The sequence below is a fragment of the Mustelus asterias genome, chromosome 3, assembly GCF_964213995.1.
Source record: "Mustelus asterias chromosome 3, sMusAst1.hap1.1, whole genome shotgun sequence".
Taxonomy (NCBI): Eukaryota; Metazoa; Chordata; class Chondrichthyes; order Carcharhiniformes; family Triakidae; genus Mustelus; species Mustelus asterias.
Genome location: NC_135803.1, coordinates 20,503,749 through 20,528,910, shown reverse-complemented (window position 1 = coordinate 20,528,910; position 25,162 = coordinate 20,503,749). Strand labels below are relative to the sequence as shown.

Sequence of the window (25,162 nt, the reverse complement as noted above, 5' to 3'; positions counted from 1 at the left end):
AATAAAAAGGCTTCTTCAATTTAATATTATAACTAAGAAATTAAAGAGCGTTCCAGAAAAACTGCTGGGTTGTTACATCCTGGAATACTCTGTGACGTGACATGTTCGACAAAGATGTCATTGCATCTTCTAAATGAAAATTGGATCATTTTAAGCGGAAAAGATACAAGGCTGTGGGGAGAGTGAAGCAGCAGGTTTAATTTTCAATTGTCTAACACATAATGTACTTGGACATGATGGAATAAACAGCTGCCTTCCATAGTTCTCTTATTTCTGTTCAAATCAGTAATGAAGTGCTTTAAGCACTTTTTGGCAGGCAAGAAACTGGTTTTCTTACCTCCTTTAGTTTTTCTTTCGCAGTCTCAGGGCTTTTGAATATTATCTCACCACCATTCCTTAATTTATTCCATCTTCCTGTCGAGTCTTTTTTTAAATCACTTTCTCATTCCTATTGACTTGGTGACCCCCTCATCACTGACTCCCCAAACAAAGGAAATAGTCACCATTAAATCCCACTAATGTTCCTCAATATGTAACAAACAACTTACTCTTAACCAAAAGAGAAAATGCTGGAAAATCTCAGCAGGTCCGGCAGCATCTAGAAGGAGAGAAAAGAGCTGATCCAGATGGCAGCTTTGACAAAGGGTCATCTGGTCTCGAAACGTCAGCTCTTTTCTCTCCTTACAGGTGCTACCAGACCTGCTGAGATTTTCCAGCATTTTCTCTTTGGGTTTCAGATTCCAGCATCCGCAGTAATTTGCTTTTATTCATTGGTGCTCTGGTGGAATTAGCTCCAGTGCCTTAGTTTTCCCCTCTGAACGAGAGGTTCCCACACCTGGCATCATCTCAATGGATCTGATATGTTCCCAAAAGTTTTAATATCTTTTTCCAGAATTGCATGCTCAACACTCAACGCAGCATTCTCTCTGCAATGTAGCCAATGTACTAATGTATCTGGTACATTTGTATGGTGTGCGTTATTTCCAAACTCCCAGTGCTGCTGGGGAGTGTGCCCGGGTGGAACTGTGGTTGGCGCAGACTCGATGGGCCAAATGGCCTCCTTCAGCACTATAGGGACTCTATGATTCTCAGCTCAGTATAGAAACTACTATTGGTAATATTAGCAGACAAACGCTTAAAACTCCTATTGGACAATCTTCTGTCTGCTACTTTAGCAGAGGAATTCCTGGTTTAAAATAATCACCAGGCATGCAACAAATGAGCCTTCCAAATAGCAAAACTCACCTCGTTTAACAATTGGACACTTTTTACAGACCGAAATTATCCTGACGCTCATGTTCTTCCCTGCTTGCTGAATTGCCAATGTGCCTTCTTTGTAAATATTTATAATGGAGATAGTTGTGTGAATACTGCCGTTTCGTGTTAGAGCAGTTATAACTGTGCCGGTTAACACTGAAAGAGACAAGAATAGGCATCCAAATTTTAAAATAAAATTTCCACCGAAATTTCTGTTCCTCAAATCACCGCACGGTAAATAGACTTTGAAACTCAGATTTTGTTCTCATATGTTAACCAGTATTGTCAAACATTGTTTGAGGTTATGGGTAAAATAAATAGCACCTCGTTATCCTTATATGAATCCTAACCTAAAGCTAGTTTCTTCCAACAGTGGTGGATGTGACAAAAACATGGCTTATGATAGATTTAAGGATATTATCCTTCCTAAAAAAGTGACTTTCTTTATTTCTAATTTTTTCTCATCTCTAACGCCTCAGTCAAGTCATGACTCATTCTGTGTGTGCTTAAGACAGTGTTGACAATGTAAACACCACATCCAGTCATATTTTTGCCCAAATGCACATTTGCCAGTCGGGTCTCTGGACAGCAGCTGAGAATAGAGACCCTGGCTGATTTCCTGCCACTCCCCACCCCCCCTCCTATGGAAATGATTGGCGCACAGCAGATACTCAACCACAAAAACAGCAACCCATTACGACACTTGATAACCTAACTTACACGCTGCAACAGAACCTCCCGCTCATAAGGAGGTCTCGAGTCACCAGCCAAAGTGCAAAAGGCAGGAAGTTGGTGAGGTGGCCCTACTTTACTTGCCCTGAAATAACTCCCCCCTAGACTGATGTCCCTTCACCAAATTTATTTATTTATTAGTCACAAGTAGGTTTATATTAACACTGCAATTAAGTCACTGTGAAAATCCCCGAGTCGTCACACTCCGACACCTGTTCGGGTACACTGAGGGAGAATTTAGCATGGCCAATGCACCTAACCTGCACGTTTTTCGGACTCTGGGAGGAAACAGGAGCACGCGGAATAAATCCACACAGACACCAGGAGAACATGCAAACTCCACACAGATAGTGACCCAAGCCCGGAGTGGAATCCAGGTCCCTGGCGCTGTGAGACAGCAGTGCTAACCACTGTACCACCATGCTGCCCCAGATTTATTTCCATAGTAAGCAAAGCTCAGACAGAGTATAAACCACTGTAGCACAGCGGTTGGCACTGCTGTCTCACAGCACAAGGGTCCCGAGTTCAATTCCTGGCTTAGGTCACTGTCTGTGTGGAGTCTGCACGTTCTCCCTGTGTCTGCGTGGGTTTATTCCGGGTGCTCCAGTTTCCTCCTACAGTCCAAAAGATGTGCTGGTTAGGTGCATTGGCCATGCTAAATTCCCCCTCAATGCACCCGAACAGGCACTATGTGGCGACTAGGGGATTTTCACAGTAACTTCATTGCAGCGTTAATGTAAGCCTATGTGTGACACTAATAAATAATCTTCAAACTGTAGTAACCCTGACACTCCTCATTATGTACACATGCAGGTTCCCTGAATGGACATGCCATTACTCCCTTAATCTGGGAGCTCGTTTTCTAAGAAATCCGCATTGTTAAATGTCATTACCTACACCACCCAGCTGGAAACATGCCTGCCAGGGGGCACATAATTAACTCTTGTAATGGACAACAAAATGCTGACATTGCCAGCGATGTCCATATCCAACAACAGAATAAAGAAAAGTTGCTGACAGCAGCTGATTCAGAACAAACCAACCTGGAACTTTCTGGCTGTATTCGTATAGTATTACACCACATGATGTATTTTAGCTATTACCATCATTGTCAGTGTACAATTAGACCATGTGAAGCCTCAATACATGCCTCCAAAAATGGAGGTCCACTTATTCGTCAAGTATAAAAGTAAACCATGGGTGTGGGTGGTCGCCATCTTTGTCATTCGCCACATTAGGGTCTGCTCTCTGTGATTGTACCTTAAACTCCCACAGCCAGCCCACATCACCTGATCGATTCCATACACCCAGTTATAAGACATGCAAAACATCCATTTGTGGGGTGAGAGATTGAGGTGGACTACTAAATCAAGTGTAGCACGTCATGGTTGAATAGGGGAGGGGTTGACTTACATGCCGAATATTTGCAAAAACATGATTTTTGGGGCCGAAAAAATTGACTCAACCTATATGCCTGGTCAAAACTTATATACTGCAATCTACGGTAAGTGACCACAATATGACAAGTGTACCATAGTGCAGAGGGAACAGCTCAACGTGACAGCATGCCAAAAACCGTAACGGAATAAACACATCTCACATAATGACAGTTCACTTTATATTTGGTGCCTTTTATTTATTTCCTTTTAAACATAGGTCCCCTGTTTCATAAGAAGGGATTTCAATGAAGCCCTTGGGATTGAAACTTAGAAGTGATTGAGTTGGAGATGATATATAGCAAAAAAGCACTAACCTTTCCATTCACAGATACACAGACAGAATGTTCTTACATTAGGGAAAGTCTGTTTTTCTTACCAAAGTCACTGGCACAGTAATTGCTCCGGAGGGTCCCAGTTTTCTTACACTTCAACTGGCAAGGAGGTATGGTAGGTTTCACAGCTTAAAAATAGAGTGCAGGGTACAGTGTTTAGACAGACAGGCAATGATAACCAGAAACATTGCTACGAACAATACTTGTTAGAATCACGATTGTTTATTTTTCAGCCTCCCACATGGGGAGACGATGGCCTAGTGGTATTATCGCTAGACTATTAATCCAGAAACTCAGCTCATGTTTAATCAAGTCTTTAAGATACAAACAATGTGAGTGGAGAGAGCATCAAGACAGGCTAAAGAGTCCTGTCTGGAGACAAGACTTGATTAGCTGTAAGTATTTGCATTCCAACCATTATTCATGTAAACTGAGTTTGTGTCTTTATATGCTCTGTTTGTGAACAGAATTCCCACTCACCCGATGAAGGGACTTGGGGCTCCGAAAGCTTGTGTGGCTTTTGCTACCAAATAAAACTGTTGGACTTTAACCTGGTGTTGTTAAACTTCTTACTCGGATAATTGCACAGGGCACCACACATCAGAACTCCAGTGGCTGGAAACCAGCTCCCAATTATATCGGCAGAAAGGTAGGGAAGGTGGGTTGGGGGCATGCAAGCCAGAGGTTTGCCCGCTTTCGGTGGGAACCTCATAAAATATTCATAATTGACCACTTGCATGCAACGTAAATATAATTTGTTGGGTTTAATGCAGCCTCCCCAATTAAATGATACTGACATTAGACACAATCCTTCGATAGCCATTGAATGCCACCAACTCTAAGTGGCTTACCCTCCACACTGTGAGAGCTCTTTTGACTTGTGGTCACGTCACAGCGAGCTGCATTGTTCTTTGGAGATTTTTTTCTCTCTGTTCACACTTGATAATCTTGACACTCTAAGGAGCAAAGTCCGAAGTAGGAAGTGACTAAACCTAAAACATTGGGTCTAAAACTTAACGGGACAGTGCTTAGCCTAAGGACAAGGGGGCCACTCACCGGGAAGTGTCGTTATATACCTGAGTCCCTAAAGGGAGGGCACTTCAGAGGCTGCTTTGAAAGAAAGGGAATCAATATTTGTTGTATTATGGATTCTTTAGATGTTTCAATGATGAGATCTTGAGACTTGTGTGTTTAAATGTGGACCGTGCGTTAGTCTTTTAACTATTTACAGATCCCAGGTTACTGGCATGTGTGATGCTGCTGCCATAGGCTGCTTCTAGAGTGTTCTCTCAGGACTGTTCTCTGTCTATTACTGTGTGACTCGATACATTATCCCATGGGTGGTGCTATTCTCCAACCCATGTGAACCCTTGCTGTGCTGAAACCTTTACATTACAATGGCATGATGGCACAGACAACATTGGACTGCAGTATTGCACAGTGGGAATCATTCACCTTCATCCCTGAGCACTGGAGGGGATCAACTCTACATAGGAACACTGTGCTGCACACAAGCCAGTGCAGGCAGCCCAGCAACTGCAACAGGAGAAAGCATAACTACGAGAGGCCAGGCAGCCTGGCGGAGGCAGACACAGGCGCTCGGCGCATCTGGGAGTTTACAGGATCAGGATGGCATATCTACCAATGTTGGTGTATAAAATTATGAAAGGCATAGATAGGGTGAACGGTGGGAAGCTTTTCCCCAGGTCGGTGGTGACGTTCACGAGGGGTCATAGGTTCAAGGTGAAGGGAGGGAGGTTTAACACAGATATCAGAAGGACATATTTTACACAGAGGGTGGTGGGGGCCTGGAATGCGCTGCCAGGCAAGGTGGTGGAGGCGGACACACTGGGAACGTTTAAGGCTTATCTAGACAGCCATATGAACGGAGTGGGAATGGAGGGATACAAAAGAATGGTCTAGTTTGTACCAGGGAGGGGCACGGGCTTGGAGGGCCGAAGGGCCTGTTCCTGTGCTGTATTGTTCTTTGGTGAGAATATCTGTGAAGAGGCTACACCTCACCAGAGAGACTGTCAGGGAGCTATGCACTCCAATGCAAGGTGAACTGCTTCCTTGGGGATACGGTGAGTACCCTATGCCAGAGGCACTAAAGGTTACTGCAGCTCTTCACTTCTACGTAGTAAGTTCCTACCAGGGGTCCACAGGTGAAATCTGCAGCTTCCCACCACTCCAACAAGGAGGTGTTAAAGGCAGTAGAAAAGAGGGCTGGAGAATTCATAAGGTTCTGGATAGATGAGGATAGGCAGGCAGGGAGGGCAATGGAATTTGCAGCCATTTTTGGCTTGCTGAACATTCAAAGTGTAACAGATTACACCCATGGTGCCATCAAGGCACCATGTTGGCCACATTTATTAACAGCAAGGGATTCTAGTCCCTCAATGTGCAATTGATCTGTGACCACAGGAAGCAAACCATACAGCTATGTGCTCACTGATCCCGGCAGCAGCCATGATGTCCATGTGCTTTGATGCTGCAGATGCCACAAGTATCTGTGCCAAGGCCACAAATGGACCCTGGATGACAAGTGCCACCCTCTTTCTACATGGTGGTAACACTCATGGGAAGCCCTCGCTGTGAGGCAGAAGAGAGAGGATCAGTGCCAGTCACAGCACAACAAGGAATGTCACAGAGCAAACCATTAGTCTGCAGAAGATACACTTCTACAGCCTCCATCATTGTGGGGGTGCTTTCCTGTATGATCCAGTAATGGTAAATCAAGTAGTCATTGCACACTGTGCACTGCAGAACATTGTCGTGCAGAGGAGTAACAACAAAAGAGCAGAGGAAGAGGAGCAGAAGCCTCATTTGATGAAGATGGGGAAGTCAAGAGTGATATTGAAGAGGATCCACATAGTTGGCTGCTACCGATGTGCATGTCATGGAGGTTGAAGCTACCACAAACTGATTGTCAATTAGCAGAAAAGATTTACTAGGATGCTACCGGGACTTGATGGTTTGAGTTATAAGGAGAGGCTGGATAGACTGGAACTTTTTTCCCTGGAGGGTAGGAGGCTTCGGGGTGATCTTATAGAGGTCTATAAAATAATGAGGGGCATAGATCAGCTAGATAGTCAACATCTTTTCCCAAAGGTAGGGGAGTCTAAAACTAGAGGGAATAGGTTTAAGGAGAGAGGGGAGAGATACAAAAGTGTCCAGAGGGGCAATTCTTTCACACAGAGGGGGTGAGTGTCTGGAACAAGATGCCAGAGGCAGTAGTAAAGGTGGGTACAATTTTGTCTTTTAAAAAGTTTAGACAGTTACATGGGTAAAATGGGTATTGAGGGATATGGGCCAAATGCGGGCAATTGGGACTAGTTTAGTGGTAAAAACTGGGCGGCATGGACAAGTTGGGCCGAAGGGCCCGTTTCCATGCTGTAAACCTCTATGACTCTCTGATTGACTCCAGACAATGACATAACGGGGATCCCAATGTCTACATCTAATTGAATGTGTGAGGTTGTCCCGCCCACATTAGACTTTCCAGTCACGTTGACGTGGAATCACGACAGGCGCCCCCATGATGTACAGCTGCCAGAAAGAATCCACCAGAGGCTCACAGGTGAATACAGTCCCCAGGGCGGAGTGGGTCATGCCCTGTAGTACCCTGGCACTGCTTGATGGGGGTGGGGGGGTGGGGGGGGGGGGGGGGAAAGAAATTTTGTGGATGGGGGGTGGGGGGAGGAGGGTGTGTTTTTACTTTTAAAAACGGCACTCTGATCTTTCAAAAACCTAAGTTGCTGACAGGATGGGAGAACCCGCATCACCAGCATGACGTTGTGGGACCCGCCCCTTCCATTTATTTTTAAAACACGACAGGAAAACCCAGCAAGGAGGCCAGAAGGCTGCCCTCCGCTTTTCTCACCCGAGACAACACATCAAAAAGAAATTGGAAAATTCCACCCTTTCTCATCTCAATATTTAACCTCGTGGGACTTACTTGTTGGTGCTGGCGCTGTGACTGGTGCAGTGGTCATGCTGAGAAATTTTTTCGACCTGAATTTGTAATGAGCCAAAAACCCATCAGCTGTGACACTGAGATCCGACAGGAACTGCACGACAATTTCATTTTCCTGGGACAGAACCGGCCTACCCCACAGCAAAACACAGAGAAACACAATTAACTGAGCAGGCAATGAATGACACTGAGTTAAGCACCAACATTTATCAAGCTAATAAATAAACTGCATATGGCAAGAAATACAGGAGAAAATACAGGAGTCCAAAGATGTGCGGGTTAGGTTGATTGGCCATGCTAAAAATTTCCCTTAGTGTCCTGAGATGCATAGGTTAGAGGGATTAGTAGGTAAATATGTAGGGATATGGGAGTAGGGCCTGCGTGGGATTGTGGTCGGTGCAGACTCGATGGGCCGAATGGCCTCTTTCTGTACTGTAGGGTTTCTATGATTTTCTATGAATTCTAACCCACAAGAAAACAAATCTTTCTGGTTCAGGTTAAAGTCTTAAAAATCAGATTCCTGACCTAAACATGATTCCATTTCAGCTTTATCTGAAGGCAGGGAAGTGGGTGGACGACTAACACATTCTAAGCAGGTTGGTTGGTACTTTAAATCTGATAATCGCCCATCGCTTCCTGGTTCCCAGCATCACATTTGGGGAGTACCCCAGCGATGTACTGGGGAATTGCTCCAGTAAGTTCCCACGTACGTGTTTCGCTGGCAATGGTCCAGAAGTGGGTGGCACGGTAGCACAGTGGTTAGCACTGCTGCCTCACAGTTCCAGAGACCTAGGTTCAATTCCCAGCTTGGGTCACTGTCTGTCTGGAGTTTGCACGTTCTCCCCGTGTTTGCGTGGGTTTCCTCCGGGTGCTCCAGTTTCCTCCCACAGTCCAAAGATTTGCGGGTTAGGTGCATTAGCCATGCTAAATTTCCCCTTAGTGTCCCGGGTAGGTTAGTGGCATTAGCGGGGTAAATATGTGGGGTTACGGGGATAGGGCCAGGTGGGATTGTTGTCGGTGCAGACTTGATAGGCCATAGGGTTTCTACGATTTCTATGAAGTGCTCACTTCCCCTGAACAATTGCATTAGGCTGGGACCCATCCGACGATTTAAATCACTAACTTTGGATGGTTCTGCAAGTTTTACCCTGATAGTTACTCTGAAAGAGTTAGAAGGTAAAAGAATCACTTCTAACTACAGAGTAACTATTTAAACACCCAGATGCAGCCTTACAGGCGACAGCCTCCCACACACATGATTCTCCCTCCAAGAAAGCCACCACAACAGCACCCTCGCTTCCACTCCTGGCCGGATCTCCCTGCTCTGACCCCTCCTGCAACCGCTCAAACCCCCTGCTCCAATCCCACCTCCACTCCAACCACCAGAGTCCTCAAACTCTCCTCAAGCGTTAAGCCTTTCATTCCCAGGATCATCCTTGTGAACCTCCTCTGGACCCACTCCAAGGCCAACATATCCTTCCTTGGGTAAGGAGCCCAAAATTGCTCACAATATTCCAAATGTGGTCTAACCAGAACCTTCTAAAGCCTCAGTTCCACTCAATGTACGGCCATTAGGAAATGTGCCATTTGGAGAAAGGCACAGCAGTGAGCACCATTGAAATGATTTCTGAAGTGTTATGATAAACCTGTATAAAACACCGGTTCTTCCTCAACTGGCATATAGTGTCCAATTCGCAATGTAGAAAGAATGTGAAGACTTTTAGGCAGCATGTGGCAAAGATTTACATGAATGGTTTCAGGGACTTTGGTTACGAGGGTAAATTGGAGAAACCGGGACTGTTTGAGTGAAGGTTGAGAGGAGATTTGATAGCAATGATCAAAATCATGAGAGTCGAGAGAAAGTAGATGGGAAGAAACCGTTCCCTTGGGTGGAGGGGTCAAAAACCGGAGGACCCAGATTTAACGTGAATGCCTAAAGAACTAAAGGCAATGTGGGAAAATATTTTTGTAAGCAGCGTGGGCCTGGAATGCACTATGTGAGAGGGTGATGGAAGCATATTTTAAAGGTATTTGGATAAGCACCAAAAGATAAAACATTTGCAGCGGCATGGGAAAGGACTGGGCAAGTGGGAGTCGCTGAATTGCTCTTGGGGAGGACCGGTACAGACTTAATGAGCCAAAGGTCCCCGTTCTGTGCAGGAACCACTCTACAATTCTATGACTAGAAGAGAAGGAAGCAGAAAAACACGGACAAAAGAAATTGTAACAATGTCACTTACTCAGGCGGGCTGTCGCCGCAGTATTTTCCAATCCGTTTTGCTTCATCATGTTCACCACCATTAAACACAGAAACGTAATCGTATCGGCAGTAGTTGTCCCTTTCAACATCAAACTTCTCAAATTTTAACTCAATTATCTGTTGAAGGTGGAAAGTAATGAACATCAAATGATGAATGCAGGCATTTGCTTTACCCAGAGCTTAACTGCAGCGTCTGTATTTTTTTGCAAAGATCTTCAAAGCTCACTGAGCTTGAACTTGCCGTGTTATCCCATTCATTATCGAGTCAGACTCTGCATTATTAACCCTAATCTTAACCTGGTTAGAACAAAGAACAAAGAACAAGGAACAGTACAGCACAGGAAACAGGCCCTTCGGCCCTCCAAGCCTGTGCCGCTCCTTGGTCCAACTAGACCAATTGTTTGTATCCCTCCATTCCCAGGCTGCTCATGTGACTATCCAGGTAAGTAAAGAACAAGGGTGCATTGGCCTTGCTGAATTCCCCCTCAATGTACCCGAGCAGGTGCCGGAGTGTGGCGACCAGGGGATTTTCACAGTAACTTCATTGCAGTGTTAATGTCAGCCTATTTGTAACTAATAAATAAACTTTAACTTTTTAAACAGAGTGCAAGAAAGTCATTGATATGCAAATTCCCATTACTCATCAACTGACAGCGTGTCATTCAGTCAACAAACAAAATTGATGTGCAACGATAAATGGACGAGAGCAAAATCTTTCTGACTCTGCATCAAAGTCAGTTTTAGAAATGGTTTGAAACTTACTCAATCTTTGTAGCCTCTGGTGTTCCCTTAAGTGCCATTGTTTAGGCCACTGCAGAACTGAGAGAACCAGGTTATCGTTTTCCTGCTCAGACTGCAGTAAGTTTAGGTAGCAGCTTCCAGGAATGCATGCATTAAGATCTGATGAATTGTCACCATGTTAACTCGGTTTCTCTCCACAGATGCCGCCTGACCTGCTCCAGCATTTTCTGTATTTATTTCAGATGTCCAGCATCCGCAGTATTTTGCTTTTGAGTAAGCATTAACATCCGGAAAATCCTGCCCATTAATGCTTACTCAAAAGCTGCAGGATCTTGTGGCCCTGCTGATGGTAACCCCCTCGCCCGTTGAGGGTTACCGTCAACGGGAACCCCGTTGCACGACTTGTAAAAGTTCTTGTAAAAGCGAATGGGATTGATGAAAGAAGTGTGCATGCTCACACTGGGGCAATCAACAAGTCTTTATAATTTTGGAATGCTTCCTCTCTGTAGAACACTAGAGACCATTGTAGCAGTGTTGAAAGTTCACGGGGAAGCTGATCTAATGATTTGTGCGATGGGATCTATGGTTTCAAAGTTTGTATTTTCTTGAGACAGACCCTAATTGAAAAGGGAAACTGAAAAGGAAAACTGAGATAAGAAACTCTTCCAGTTGCTAAAGAAACTAAGGCTGGAATTATCTGATCTCATAGGCCCTGCCACTGTGGTCAGCGAGAACAGAAAATATCCAAATATCCAATCATAGCAGCAGGATCGGAGCCGCGGGTGACATCAGAGAATCCCAACATAAGATTGAAATTGAGGTTAGAAACCAAACCTTCTGGAGAAACTGAAGCTAGTTGAAACCCTAATAAGGATACAGGGTCAAATGATGATCCCAATAGTGCAGTACAGGCAGGCTGATCGAGAAATGGGAAATTGGCAAATATGCAGTCGCTGTGGCTGTTTTTGTTACTTGAAGATAACTTTGGTGGATGTACATCATTCAGATCCTGAGCAGAATTGAGAAGGTTCTGCAGACTTGAGCCATTTTTGGTGAAGACCGTGGAAGTCAGGTTGGTTGTGTACTGGTGTTGGCTGAGGATTAGGATAAATCCTAGAAGCAGGGGAGCTGGAATTTTTCATGAGGAATTTTGGACAGAGTTTTGAAGGACCTTATGCATTGAGATTGATGACATGTATGCTGAGTAGGACCTGTCTTAGTTGTATCCGCCATTTAATGTGTGATTTATAGTTTATAATCAACTGCGATTTGCCTGTTAATTCATGTTTGCTTTGTTGACTGTTGTATAGAATAAATATCTTTTGTTTTAAACTGTGAAATCTTTTGGTTTCATTCTTTCAGCAAATAACTGGGATTACACTTTTTTTTCCAAAAAAGAAACGATCTTAGCAAAATCAAAACACTAGGCACAGCAAACAATTCATTCATCATTTTCCTGATAAATCTGTGTACAACAGATTGGTTAACCATAGATTCATATAATGCTGAAGGAGACCATTCAACCTATCATGCTCGTGTTAGCTCTTTGAGAGGGTTTTCCAATTAGTCCCACACCCCAGGTCTTTCTCCATAGCCTTGCGTTTTTTATCCTTTTCAAATGTGTATCCAATTCCTTATTGAGAGTTACTATTTGATCTGCTCCCACCACCCTTTCAGCAATGCATTCCAGATGATAACACCTCACCGTGTAAAAAAAGGTTGCCATGATGTGGAGATGCCAGCATTGGACTGGGGTAAGCACAGTAGGAAGTCTCAAAACACCAGGTTAAAGTCCAACAGGTGAGTGCTAGTGCTAAAGCTAGTGCTACAAAATAAAGCTGTTGGACTTTAGCCTGGTGTTGTGAGACTTCTTACCAAAAAAAGATTGCCAATGTCTTTAGATATGGCCTGAAATGACCAGGTGGTGGCACAGTGGTTAGCAATGCTGCCTCACAGCGCCAGGGACCCAGGTTCAATTATGGCCTTGGGTCACTGTCTGTGTGGAGTTTGCACATTCTCTCCATGTCTACGTGAGTTTCCTCCACATACTTCGATTTCCTCCCACACTCCAAAGATGCGCAAGTTAGTTTGACTGGCCATGCTAAATTGCCCCTTAGTGTCAGGGGGATTAGCAAGGTAAATATGTGGGTTACGGGGATAGGGCCTTGGCGGGATTGTTATTGATGCAGGCTTGATGGGCCAAATGGCCTCCTTCTTCACTGTAGGGATGCTATGAAATTATAAAGATAATGGGGAAATAGTGGCTCTCGCCTATGACATAGTCAAAAATGTCCCAATCAAAGTACATCTTCTTCAAGTATTACTCCAGCATCAAGCCACATCTTTGGGTATTAGAACATAGCCTTTCAATGAGATCATGGATGATCAGTGACCTAACTCTAGCCCCCAGCCTTTGCCTCATATACCTCATAGCTTTGGCTAGCAAATACCTAACAATCTCTATATAAAAATTAACCATTTATCTGGCATCCGTTTGTGAAAAAGATTTCCAAACTTCTACCACTCTTACTTGAAGAAGTGTTTATTTAATTTCACTGCTCAGAGGCTTGGCTCTATTTTTATTATCACTTTTCCCCATAGTCCTAAACTTCCCAACCAGCAGAAATAGTTTCTCCAATCTACCATATCGGTTTGCCTTAATATCCTGAAAACTTCAGTCAACACAAGACCATTAGAAATAGGAACACGAGTAGGCCATTTGGCCCCTCGAGCCTGCTCCGCCATTCAATAGGATCATGACTGTTTGGACATTCCTCATGTCCACTTTCCTGCCCTCGATTCCTTACTGATCAGAATGGAAATAGAATAGCTCGGACTATGTCTTTGGTCGTTAGGGTCCCAATGAATGGTTGCCACGTGCTCTTTAGAAGATTTATTTCCCCCGTTCCTCATTTTTTATTCATCTTCATCCAGGCAACATAGGGTAAGGGGCATTCCCAAAGGAAATGTCCACAGTCCTCTGCGTGGAATAGGTGAGGAGCATAAAGGAAAGCTCCTGGATAAAAGGCAACAATCAACACAGAGAAGCAGCAACCAGAAGGAGTAAACGAGAAGCAGTGACAGGAAAGGTTCAGAAATTTTGCTAGTACCTTGTTCAGCCCTTAGCATTCTCTTCTGCTTTGATCATTTATAGAGCTGTTTGCCACTCCATCACTTCTGGCAGGGAATCGCTAAACTGACTTTTAAGGATAGGAATGCTTATACAGGTGACAGCGCTCATCCCAAAACTCCCTGAAAACATATATGAAATCAATGAAGAAATTCTAGCCTTAAGGCTACAATGAAACCCTGCTTAAACTCTCATTTTTTCCCTCTATTTTTGGACTAATCAAGGTAGTGTTCGGAGGCAAAGTGCTTCCCACATCAGGCACCCAGCACACCAGCACAGGGATAGCAAAGTCAGGTGCAGGATAAAACTTCCGTTACTCTGCCCCCAAAACCTGCCTCATTCCCACCACCCGAGCAGCACCTCTTACTGCACAAATGTGATGTTTTTATCTTACCTGCACCAGCCGTCCTGTGGCCTCTCTAAAGGAGATGTATACCGTGGCAAATTAGGGGTAGTATCATGCAGTGGGCCTGAGCACAATAGGAACTGGAATGAAATTGGCCAAAGCCCTCTTGTGTAGCACCATGACGGGTCAAGCACAGGACAGATTTTCATTCAGTCAGTGTCGGCTGGATTTAAATCCAGATCCTGAGGGGGGGGAAATGTTAAGTGTCTGACCTCCTGCATCGCCTGGGCTCTGATCCGGCTATTCCCTCGCACATCCATGCAATGCAGTTCAAAGTTTATTTATTATTAGTCACAAGTAAAGCTTACATTAACACTGCAATGAAGTTACTGTGAAATTTCCCTATTCGCTACACTCCGACGCCTGTTCAGGTCAATTCATCTAACCAGCAAGTCTTTCAGAACGTGGGAGGAAACCGGAGCAACCGGAGGAAACCCACGCAGACACGGGGAGAACGTGCAAACTCCACACAGACAGTGACCCAAGCCGGGAATCAAATCCGGGTCTCTGGCGCTGTGAGGCAGCAGTGTTAACCACTGTGCCACCGTGATGTCAGGCGAGTCTGCTTAAGGACTCGGCTCAGTCCAATGACCTGTATCTTTCAAATTCAAGGCAACTGAGACCTTGTGGAAAGAGCCATGCTATTGCTGTGAGTTCGTGAGATAAGATATCTTTAGATATTTCAGTAACCATTACCTGATGTTTGGGTGCCACTATGTGCCATGAGCAGGAAACTCCAGCTGGGTAGTCATGGTCTGGCCAGTTGGGTGTGTTAAAGGAGCCGGGTGATTTTTCCAAACGACCGCCACAAAACTGATCATCTGTAAGTGATTGGGATAAAAATGTTACAATTACCCATTCAGCAATGAGCATTCAAACTCAAATCTAATCATGCTCGCATTGCATAGCTTTTTAGGATGTGGCAAAATCATTATGCTAACACTTCATCCTTCAGCAATCTCAAGTCAATTCCTTTCATATTAGGTGCTTTCTGCTGATGGACACTCTGCACCGCCAAATAAGGTGGTTTCTATTGGACGAGACTTGTCCCAGCCACCATCAAAACACTAACTACTTAAAAATGAGCTCAAGCTAACATGTGCATGTTTATTTTAGTCATCCGATGCCTGTTGAGACTGACTGGAAGCATCGACAGGGCAGCTTTTACAGTGGAGACTATTCGCTGGTGTCACCGACTTGTTCTCAGCAGCAATCCCCAATATAAACGAGGTATTAGATTCTTGTCAAAATCTTCAGCCACAGAAATCTTCCATTTAGTACAGAGGTTTTAGCGCTATTATTCCCAACAAATTGTCTTCTCCATACAGCGTTTATAGAGCCAGTATGACTTTAATCAGGAATTGAGGTGGGCCTGGCAGAATATGAACTCCCTGATTAAAGGCCCACAAAAAGGTGTCCCTGATTAAGGGCCAAATTGATGGGCCAATCAGGGAGCCTCTTGCTTCGTACTTAACTGGAGTGTCAGTTCCTCTGGCACTCCTAGTGTAGATGCCGGCGTTGGACTGCGGTGAACACAGTAAGACGTCTCACAACACCAGGTTAAAGTTCAACAGGTTTATTTGGTAGCAAATACCATAAGCTTTCGGAGCACTGCTCCTTCGTCAGATGGAGTGGAAATGTGCTCTCAAACAGTGCAAACAGACAAAATCAAGTTGCAGAATACTGATTAGAATCCGAATCCTACAGCCAGCCAGGTCTTAAAGGTACAGACAATGTGAGTGGAGGGAACATTAAACACAGGTTAAAGAGATGTGTACTGTCTCCAGACAGAACAGCTAGTGAGATTCTGCAAGCCCAGGAGACAAGCTGTGGGGGTTACTGGTAATGTGACATAAATCCAACATCCCGGTTTAGGCCGTCCTCATGTGTGCGGAACTTGGCTATTAGTTTCTGCTCAGCGACTCTGCGCTGTCGTGTGTCGTGAAGGCCGCCTTGGAGAACGCTTACCTGAAGATCCAAGGCTGAATGCCCGTGACTGCTGAAGTGCTCCCCCACAGGAAGAGAACAGTCTTGCCTGGTGATTGATGTCATTGATGAAGACGAACATCTCGCCAAGGCCATCCCCACACCCCGACTTCTTGCCTTCAAACAACCGCACAACCTCAAACAGACCATTGTCCGCAGCAAACTACCCAGCCTTCAGGAGAACAGTGACCACGACGCCACACAACCCTGCCACAGCAACCTCTGCAAGACGTGTCGGATCATCGACACGGATGCCATCATCTCACATGAGAACACCATCTACCAGGTACACGGTACCTACTCTTGCAACTCGGCCAACATTGTCTACCTGATACGCTGCAGGAAAGGATGTCCCGAGGCATGGTACATTGGGGAAACCATGCAGACGCTACGACAACGGATGAATGAACACCGCTCGACAATCACCAGGCAAGACTGTTCTCTTCCTGTGGGGGAGCACTTCAGCAGTCACGGGCATTCAGCCTTGGATCTTCAGGTAAGCGTTCTCCAAGGCGGCCTTCACGACACACGACAACGCAGAGTCGCTGAGCAGAAACTGATAGCCAAGTTCCGCACACATGAGGACGGCCTAAACCGGGATGTTGGATTTATGTCACATTATCAGTAACCCTCACAGCTTGCCTCCTGGGCTTGCAGAATCTCACAATCTGTTCTGTCTGGAGACAATACACATCTCTTTAACCTGTGTTTAATGTTCCCTCCACCCACATTGTCTGTACCTTTAAGACCTGGCTGGCTGTAGGATCCGCATTCTAATCAGTGTTCTGCAACTTGATTTTGTCTGTTTGCACTGTTTGAGAGCACATTTTCACTCCATCTGACGAAGGAGCAGTGCTCCGAAAGCTAATGGTATTTGCTACCAAATAAACCTGTTGGACTTTAACCTGGTGTTGTGAGACTTCTTACTCCTAGTGTAGACAGCTAACTAAAAGCACTCTGTATGCTGTTGCCAGACTTGTAAATAAAGGGATGTTGGTGAAGGGACTTCTGCCTCTGAGGACTTATTACAGTATGTTTTAGTATTTTTTTCACTATAGCACATGGGAGGCAATAACACACAGAAAACCCTTACCGATATTCACCGGCAGATTTTAAAAAGTGAACTATCCTTCACTAAGTGTTCATTTACTTTGACATTTCTTTGAAACTACAACGTGAGCATTTAACAGCCGCGCTCCTACCGTGAAATCCCACCCTCTGTCTCTATTTAAATAATATTTTGCTTTTCTATTCTTCCTGCCAAAGTGAACAACCTCACATTTTCCTACATTATACTCCATCTGCCAAATTTTTTCTCACTCACTTAACCCATTGATATCCCTTTCCATGCTGTTTGTGTTCTCCTCACAGCTTGCTTTCCCACCTATCTTTGTATCGTCAGAAAATTAGGCCGCAATACGCTCCCTCCATCCAAGTCATTAATAGGTCTTGTGAATAGTTCAGGCCCCGCCCCCCCATTCCGGTGGCACCCCACTAGTTACAGCTCACCAACCTGAAAATCACCCATTTATCCAGGGTGGGATTTTCGGGCCTTTCCCGTCGGTGGGATCTTCAGGTCCTGCTGATGGCAACCCACCGGTGCGGGTTCACCGGCGGCAGAGGGTGTGAACAATGGGAAACCCTGTTGACAGCGGAGGGACTGGAAGATCCCGCCGCTGGCCAATGGCAGACTGCCTTTGCCGCGGCAAAACATGGGTGGAAAATACTGTTTTCAGCCAGTTAGCTAATCCTCTCTATCCATGCCACCTTATTACCCCCAACACAGTGAGTTTTTATCTTGTGCCCTTACCCTTTTGGAAAGAAATAGTACATCTACTGGTTCCCCTTTACCTTACGTAAGTGGTCATTGGTTGTGTACGAGTTTTCAGGAGAATATCACCGCTTAATTGGGTTAACATCTTTGTTGGAAGAATGGATAAAGAAATTTCATGTGAACAATCATAGCTGACACAGTCCTAACATTTCATGGAATCCCTACAGTGCAGAAGGAGGCCATTCGGCCCATCGAGTCTGCACCGACCACAATCCCACCCAGGACCTTATCCCTACAACCCCATGCATTTATCTTAGCTAGTCCCCCCGACACTAAGGGGCAATTTAGCATGGCCAATCCACCTAACCCGCACATCTTTGGACTGTGGGAGGAAATCGGAGTACCCGGAGGAAACCCACGCAGACACGGGGAGAATGTGCAAACTCCACACAGACAGTGACCCAAGCCAGGAATCGAACCCGAGTCCCTGGCGTTGTGAGGCAGCAGTGCTAACCACTGTGCCACTATGTCGCCCCATCACATTTTTCTAGGTGCTCATATTGACAAAGTCCTTAAGATAGACACATCACAATTCAGAATGGATTCATGATGTTGATGTTACCTGCATGAAATATGAACATTATGGTGACTATCATTAGTGAGTCTGTAAAATAGGTTATTTGCTGCCTTCATGTTCAGTATTCTCCTGACATGGCAAATTCGTACAACTTTTGCTTGCTCTTTTGCTTACTGAAAGCAGGATTACTGAGGAGAATGTTTGAGTAATACAGATCAGAAATGTTAATGTTACAATGTCCAGTCCATGGATATACCCATTTCAGCTGAAACTTCAGTAAGGGCGCTACAATTGGACTCAATGGGCGGGATTTTACGGCCTTACTCATCCCAAAACTGTAAAATCCTGCCTGAGGTCAACGGACCTTTCCATTGTCCGCCCCACGCCTGCTCTGATTCCCATGGCGGATGGGGTGGTCAAATTCTGACCAATGTTCTTGGGGCCCTCAGAAGGAAATGGATCAGGCTTCTTCCTCCTGATGATTATCCGGTGCCTTTTGCTGGAAGTGTACAGGCGTGGTCACTGAGCAAGGATAAGATTTGGCTCATCTGCGACTTCCACCCCCATCCTTTCCCCATGGCTGAATATTTTGCCAACATTCCTTGTCACGTCTCACCAAGAACAGCAACGTAAGTGAAACATTAGAGAAAACTTACCACATGTGGAAGCAGGGATGTTACCACAATCAATTTGTTTATGAACAGTTTTGTGTCGCACAGTATGGTGACTGCCATCAGTGTCAAAGTAAAAGAATACACATTGGATAGCTCATTAACAAAATTCTACTAGTAGCTAGCAGTGACATTGGGAAAATAAAACTGAAATATACAGAGTTATATAAGCTCTATAGTAAGGTTAAAAGAGAGTAATTGTGACTTTATGCATTTAGAGTCATATAGTCATAGAGGTTTACAGCATGGAAACAGGCCCTTCGGCCCAACTTGTCCATGCCACCCTTTTTTTTAAACCACTAAGCTAGTCCCAATTGCCCACATCTGGCCCATATATAGAGCGCGTTTGGCCTGTATATATAGTTGTGTAAAACAGAAGATTTATAATGCCATGGAATATACTTTCAGAGACAGCAAAGTACCTCTGAAGCCCAGTCGCTGTTTCAATGTAATGAAATGTAAACAATCTGCACACACAAACAGCAATGAGAATTGAGTGACTTGGTTAAATGATAAATTTTGGCTGGGACCAACTCTGCTGCTATTCTTTAAACAGTGCCATGCGATTTCTTTTACTTCCAAGGTTTCACATTTCACCTGAAAGGAGTGCACTGAAGTGTTCGCTGAGACTGAGCGCTTAAATCTCGAGGGCTGGGCTTGAAGCCACAACCTTTGACTCAGAGGCGAGAGTGCCACCACTGACACAATTTATGTTTCGTACTGACATTTCTACTTTAACCATAAATTTATAGTGCTTATTCTGTCAGTGGGAATCAAATAGCATTACTTCTCTGGTTTGGCCGAGTTGCAGTATACATAGCAACGAAACCATTTCCTGCTGTGTTGGCATCGGTTACCATCTGTACCATCATCTTGTTGCCAGTTGAGATGATGGCCCCAGGCTTTGAAGTACCACAAAACCTTCCCAACCGTTGTCCGTTGACGTGTCCGTTATAAACATCGATGTAATCGTATCTGCACAGAGTGTCACGTTCCAAATCGAGGAAGCGAAAATTGAGAGCCACCACCCGGCCTTTTGGGACCTGCAGATGACAACATTAAAAACTAATTAATCACTGATGGCTGCCACTCACATACCATAAGAAGTTCAAAAGGACAACTAACCTGCCTCACTGGGGCACACTTAGGGTGTGATTTTCCAGCCACACTCGGCCCAAGACCGGAAAATCCCACCCAAGGTCAATGGAAGTTTGCATGGTCCTGTCCCACCCGCTACGATTTCCGTGGCGAGCAGGATGGGAAAATTCCACCCTTAAAGTGCCAGTGCACGAAACTGCATATACAGTGAGCTAAGCTCACATATGAAAATTCTGCTTATTAAACCTGGGAGATTCTCAATATTCAGATTCCTATTAAACCGAACCAAAAAAGAATAATATAATTCTACAGCATAGTAGGCAAATGTTTGTACTATTTTACCTTTGGAGAGAGAATAGTGTCATGGTATGTCAATGGACTAATAATCCAGAGGCCCAGGCCAATGCTCTAGGGGCACAGGTTCAGATCCCACCACGCCAGCTGGTGGAATTTAAATTTCATTCATTAAAATTTGGAATCGATTGTTGTAAAAATCCATCCAGTTTCTTAACGTTCCTTAGGGAAGGAAATCTGCCGTCCTTACCTGCTCTGGTCTATATGTAACTCCAGATCCACAGTAATGTGGTTGACTCTTAACTGCCCTCTGAACTGTCCTAGCAAACAAGTCAGTTCAAGGGCAATTAGGGATGGGCAACAAATCCTGGACTTGCCAGTGACCCCCACAACCCATAAAAGAATGAATTGAAAAAGCCTTCTCTGAAATAAAAGCAAAATACTCCAGATGCTGGAATCTGAACCAAAAACAGAAAATGCTGGGAAATCTCAGCAGGTCTGACAGCATCTGTGGAGAGAGAATAGAGCCAACAGACGCTATCAAACTTGCTGAGATTTTCCAGCATTTTCTGTCCTTCTCTGAAATAGTTACCCATTTATCCCCTTGCTGTTTTTCATCAGCTTTTTACTTTTTTAGATTCTTATCTACTTCCTTTTTAAAAGCTGTTACGAATTCTACTTTCATCATTGTCTCCTGGGCTTTCTTATATCCCAACAACCCTGCTGTTCTCATACTGATGCGCGATTGATTCACACGGGAGGCTAGGACGGACCCGGGAATAAAGGCTTTTATTCACAACAAGATTGGAGCACACTACTTAACAATACTATCCCAGACTAAGGGCTACTAGGAAGTAGCAGTGACCTTTATACTCCTGTAAGAAGGCGGAGCCAAACGGAGTGTACCACATAAACAATGATAACAGGTGGAACACCCCAACCCTAACCCCAACAGTAACAAGAGTAACATATGTACAAGTACCCATAGTGGTAACCATCTATGGTTCACCACACATACCCACTTTGTTTGTGATGCTGATCTTATACTTTGCCCTCCAGTTATTGTTACACCAATGTGTGGAAACAGGTTTTCCATTTACCTTCTCAAAACCCTTCACAGTTATGAACATCTTCAATCTGATCTCTGCTCTAATCAAGCAATCCAGGATCATTTTACACCTAACATTCCTGGGCCCTTTTAACTCACTGACAAGTGGCAAATAACATTCGCGCCACACAAATGCCAGGCAATGACCATCACCAATAAGAGACACTCTAACCACTGCCCTTTGACATTTAATGGTGTTACCATCATTGAATCCCCCATTGTCAATGTCCTTGGGGTTACGATTGACCAGCAACTCAACTGGACTCACCACATAAACACAGTGGCTACAAGAGCAGGTCAGAGGCTAGGAATATTGCAGCGAGTAACTCACCTCCTGACTCCTCAAAGCCTGTCCACCATCTACAAGGCACAAGTCAGGAGTGTGATGGAATACTCCCCACTTACCTGGATGGGTGCAGCTCCAACAACACTCAAGAAGCTTGACACCATCCAGGACAAAGCAGTTCACTTGATTGGCACCACATCCACAAACATCCACTCCCTCCACCACCGACGCTCAGTAGCAGCAGTGTGTACTATCTACAAAATGCATTGCAGCAATTCACCAAAGATCCTTAGACAGCACCTTCCAAACCCACGACCACTTAAATCTCGTAGGACAAGGGCAGCAGATAAATGGGAACACCACCACTTGCAAGTTCCCCTCCAAGCCACTCACCATCCTGACTTGGAAATATAGCGCTGTTCCTTCTCAGTCACTGGGTCAAAATCTTGGAATTCCCTCCCTAACGGCATTGTGGGCCAACTCACAGCACGTGGACTGCAGCGATTGAAGAAGGCAGCTCATCACCACCTTTTCAAGGGCAACTAGGGATGGGCAATAAATGCTGGCCGGCCAGCCAGCGATGCCCATGTCCCACAAATGAATAAAAACCTCAACACCCATTCATTTACACAGGGTTAAAATCGGACTCTAGGTTCCACCTTGTAGATCCTTAGTTAAAGCGGAATGTCCTTAATATACTTCTGAGCCTTTTTATCTTGTGATGTTTACATGCTCTGGAAGAAGGGCCCCTCGCCAAGCTGTTCCAATACACCTACAGCACCGGTGTCTACCCAACAATGTGGGAAATTGGCCCCCTATGGTCTGTCCACAAAAAGCAGGACAAATCCAAACTGACCAATTACCACCCCATCAGTCCATTCTGAATCATCAGCAATGTGATGGAAGGTGTCATTGACATTGCTCTCAATAGTTACCAATAACCTACTCATTGATAGTCAGTGTTCTGCCAAGGCCATGTGGTTCTGGACCTCATTGCAACCTTGGTCCATACAAGGTTGCAATGAGAAATGCGAGGTTATACACTTTGGAGGAAATAATAACAAATGGGATTACTATCTCAATGGAAACAAATTAAAACATGCTACCGTGCAAAGGGACCTGGGGGTCCTTGTGCATGAGACGCAAAAGCCCAGTCTGCAGGTACAACAGGTGATCAAGAAGGCAAATGGGATGTTGGCCTATATTGCGAGGGGGATAGAATATAAAAGCAGGGATGTCTTGATGCACCTGTACAGGGCATTGGTGAGGCCGCAGCTGGAATACTGTGTGCAGTATTGGTCCCCTTATATGAGGAAGGATATATTGGCATTGGAGGGAGTGCAGAGAAGGTTCACCAGGTTGATACCGGAGATGAGGGGTTTGGATTATGAGGAGAGGCTGAGGAGATTGGGTTTGTACTCGTTGGAGTTTAGAAGGATGAGGGGGGATCGTATGGAGACTTATAAGATAATGCGGGGGCTGGATAGGGTGGAGGCGGAGAGATTCTTTCCACTTAGTAAGGAAGTTAAAACTAGAGGACACAGCCTCAAAATAAAGGGGGGTCGGTTTAAGACAGAGTTGAGGAGGAACTTCTTCTCCCAGAGGGTGGTGAATCTCTGGAATTCTCTGCCCACTGAGGTGGTGGAGGCTACCTCGCTGAATATGTTTAAAGCGCGGATGGATGGATTCCTGATCGGTAAGGGAATTAAGGGTTATGGGGATCAGGCGAGTAAGTGGTACTGATCCACGTCAGATCAGCCATGATCTTATTGAATGGCGGGGCAGGCTCGAGGGGCTAGATGGCCTACTCCTGCTCCTATTTCTTATGTTCTTATGTTCTAGGACAAACAAGTTGAATTCCAGAAGTAAGGTGAAAGTGATTGTGTTTGACATCAAGTTAGCATTTGACCAAGTGTGGCATCAAGGAGCCCGAGCAAAAACTGAACTCGCTGGGAGGGAAACCCACCAATTGGTTGAAGTCAGACAAAGCACAAAGTTGTGGTTGTTGAAGGCCAATGATGTCAGTCCCAGGACAATGCTGCATCTTCAGCTGCTTCATGAATAACCTTCCCTCAGAATGTTCACTGATGATTGCAGTGTTCATCTGCAATTCCTCAGGTACTGAAGCAGTTTGTGCCCTCACGCAGCAAGACCTAAAGAACATTCATGATGTTGTGAAAACTAAACTCAACTGCACAAGTGGCCGCCTTCATAAGTTCAATGAATACTGATTCACATAATGGAGGCAGGTCTAGATCACCATGATATAGTGTTGCAGCGCAAATACCAATGGCTTCCTTGATGAATCGGCTACCAGAGTCCACTTGCCAATCAATCAACACTCTGTTTGGATGAAGTATAAATTGTTGTTCTCTTTAACATTTGGAATTTTTCTGAATGTCCTGATGAGTGCAAAACGAAAAGCTTCAACATGTGTCTTTCTTCAGTGATACTAAAGACAAGAGTACCATTATACTAAATAGTACTTCTGTTGTACCTTCTAGTATCTGCATTACAAAAGTGACTACACTTTAAATTGGTTGTAAAGGGCTTTGGGACATCTTGAGGTCTTGAATGATGCTTTGTAAGAGCCAAGCCTTTTTTTAAGCTTTTCTAAGTACGTGCCCAGGTATGAGCTTCCACAATGAGTGTTTGTAAGCTACTTTACAATGTGAGGGCTCTCATCCAAGCTTAATCCTTGCCTTCTCCCAATGTCAATGAACACAAAGTTTCATTGACCCAGATGGAAAAAATATTTGTTTTTCCCCTTTTTAACATAAAGGAGCCAATTCTAATCACAGCACGCCCACTATCACCACCTGAGCACAGACTACGGATTAATGCTCAGACGTTCTTGGTCTGGCTCTCTGAATCACTCACTGCAAACTCTCTGAACCATCAAGGGAACATGTAAGAAGTTTTTCATTTCTGATTAAAGAGATTTGTTTATGGAGCGCAAAAGAATGATAGTATTGATGTCAGAGGGCCTGACACTCTGAGGAAACTGAAGAAAGCTCAGTAGATTCAATGGTAGTATTCAGCAATACTTTCAGATAGGTACTATATACTAGTTAAACTCCCTTACTTTGCTGAGC

General features: G+C 44.7%; 1 protein-coding gene across 1 annotated transcript in view; it reads right to left on the bottom strand.

The window, feature by feature from the left end:
* LOC144487720 (procollagen C-endopeptidase enhancer 2-like) overlaps positions 1 to 25,162 on the bottom strand; it is a 37,490-nt gene that overhangs the window by 1,631 nt on the left and 10,697 nt on the right. Inside the window, exons 3-8 of the mRNA XM_078205797.1 lie at positions 20,069 to 20,324; positions 14,970 to 15,094; positions 9,977 to 10,113; positions 7,719 to 7,867; positions 3,805 to 3,888; positions 1,246 to 1,413 (exon numbers count right to left, since the gene is read on the bottom strand). Coding sequence (XP_078061923.1) covers positions 1,246 to 1,413; positions 3,805 to 3,888; positions 7,719 to 7,867; positions 9,977 to 10,113; positions 14,970 to 15,094; positions 20,069 to 20,324 — 919 coding nt within the window. The remainder of the gene's footprint in view (positions 1 to 1,245; positions 1,414 to 3,804; positions 3,889 to 7,718; positions 7,868 to 9,976; positions 10,114 to 14,969; positions 15,095 to 20,068; positions 20,325 to 25,162) is intronic.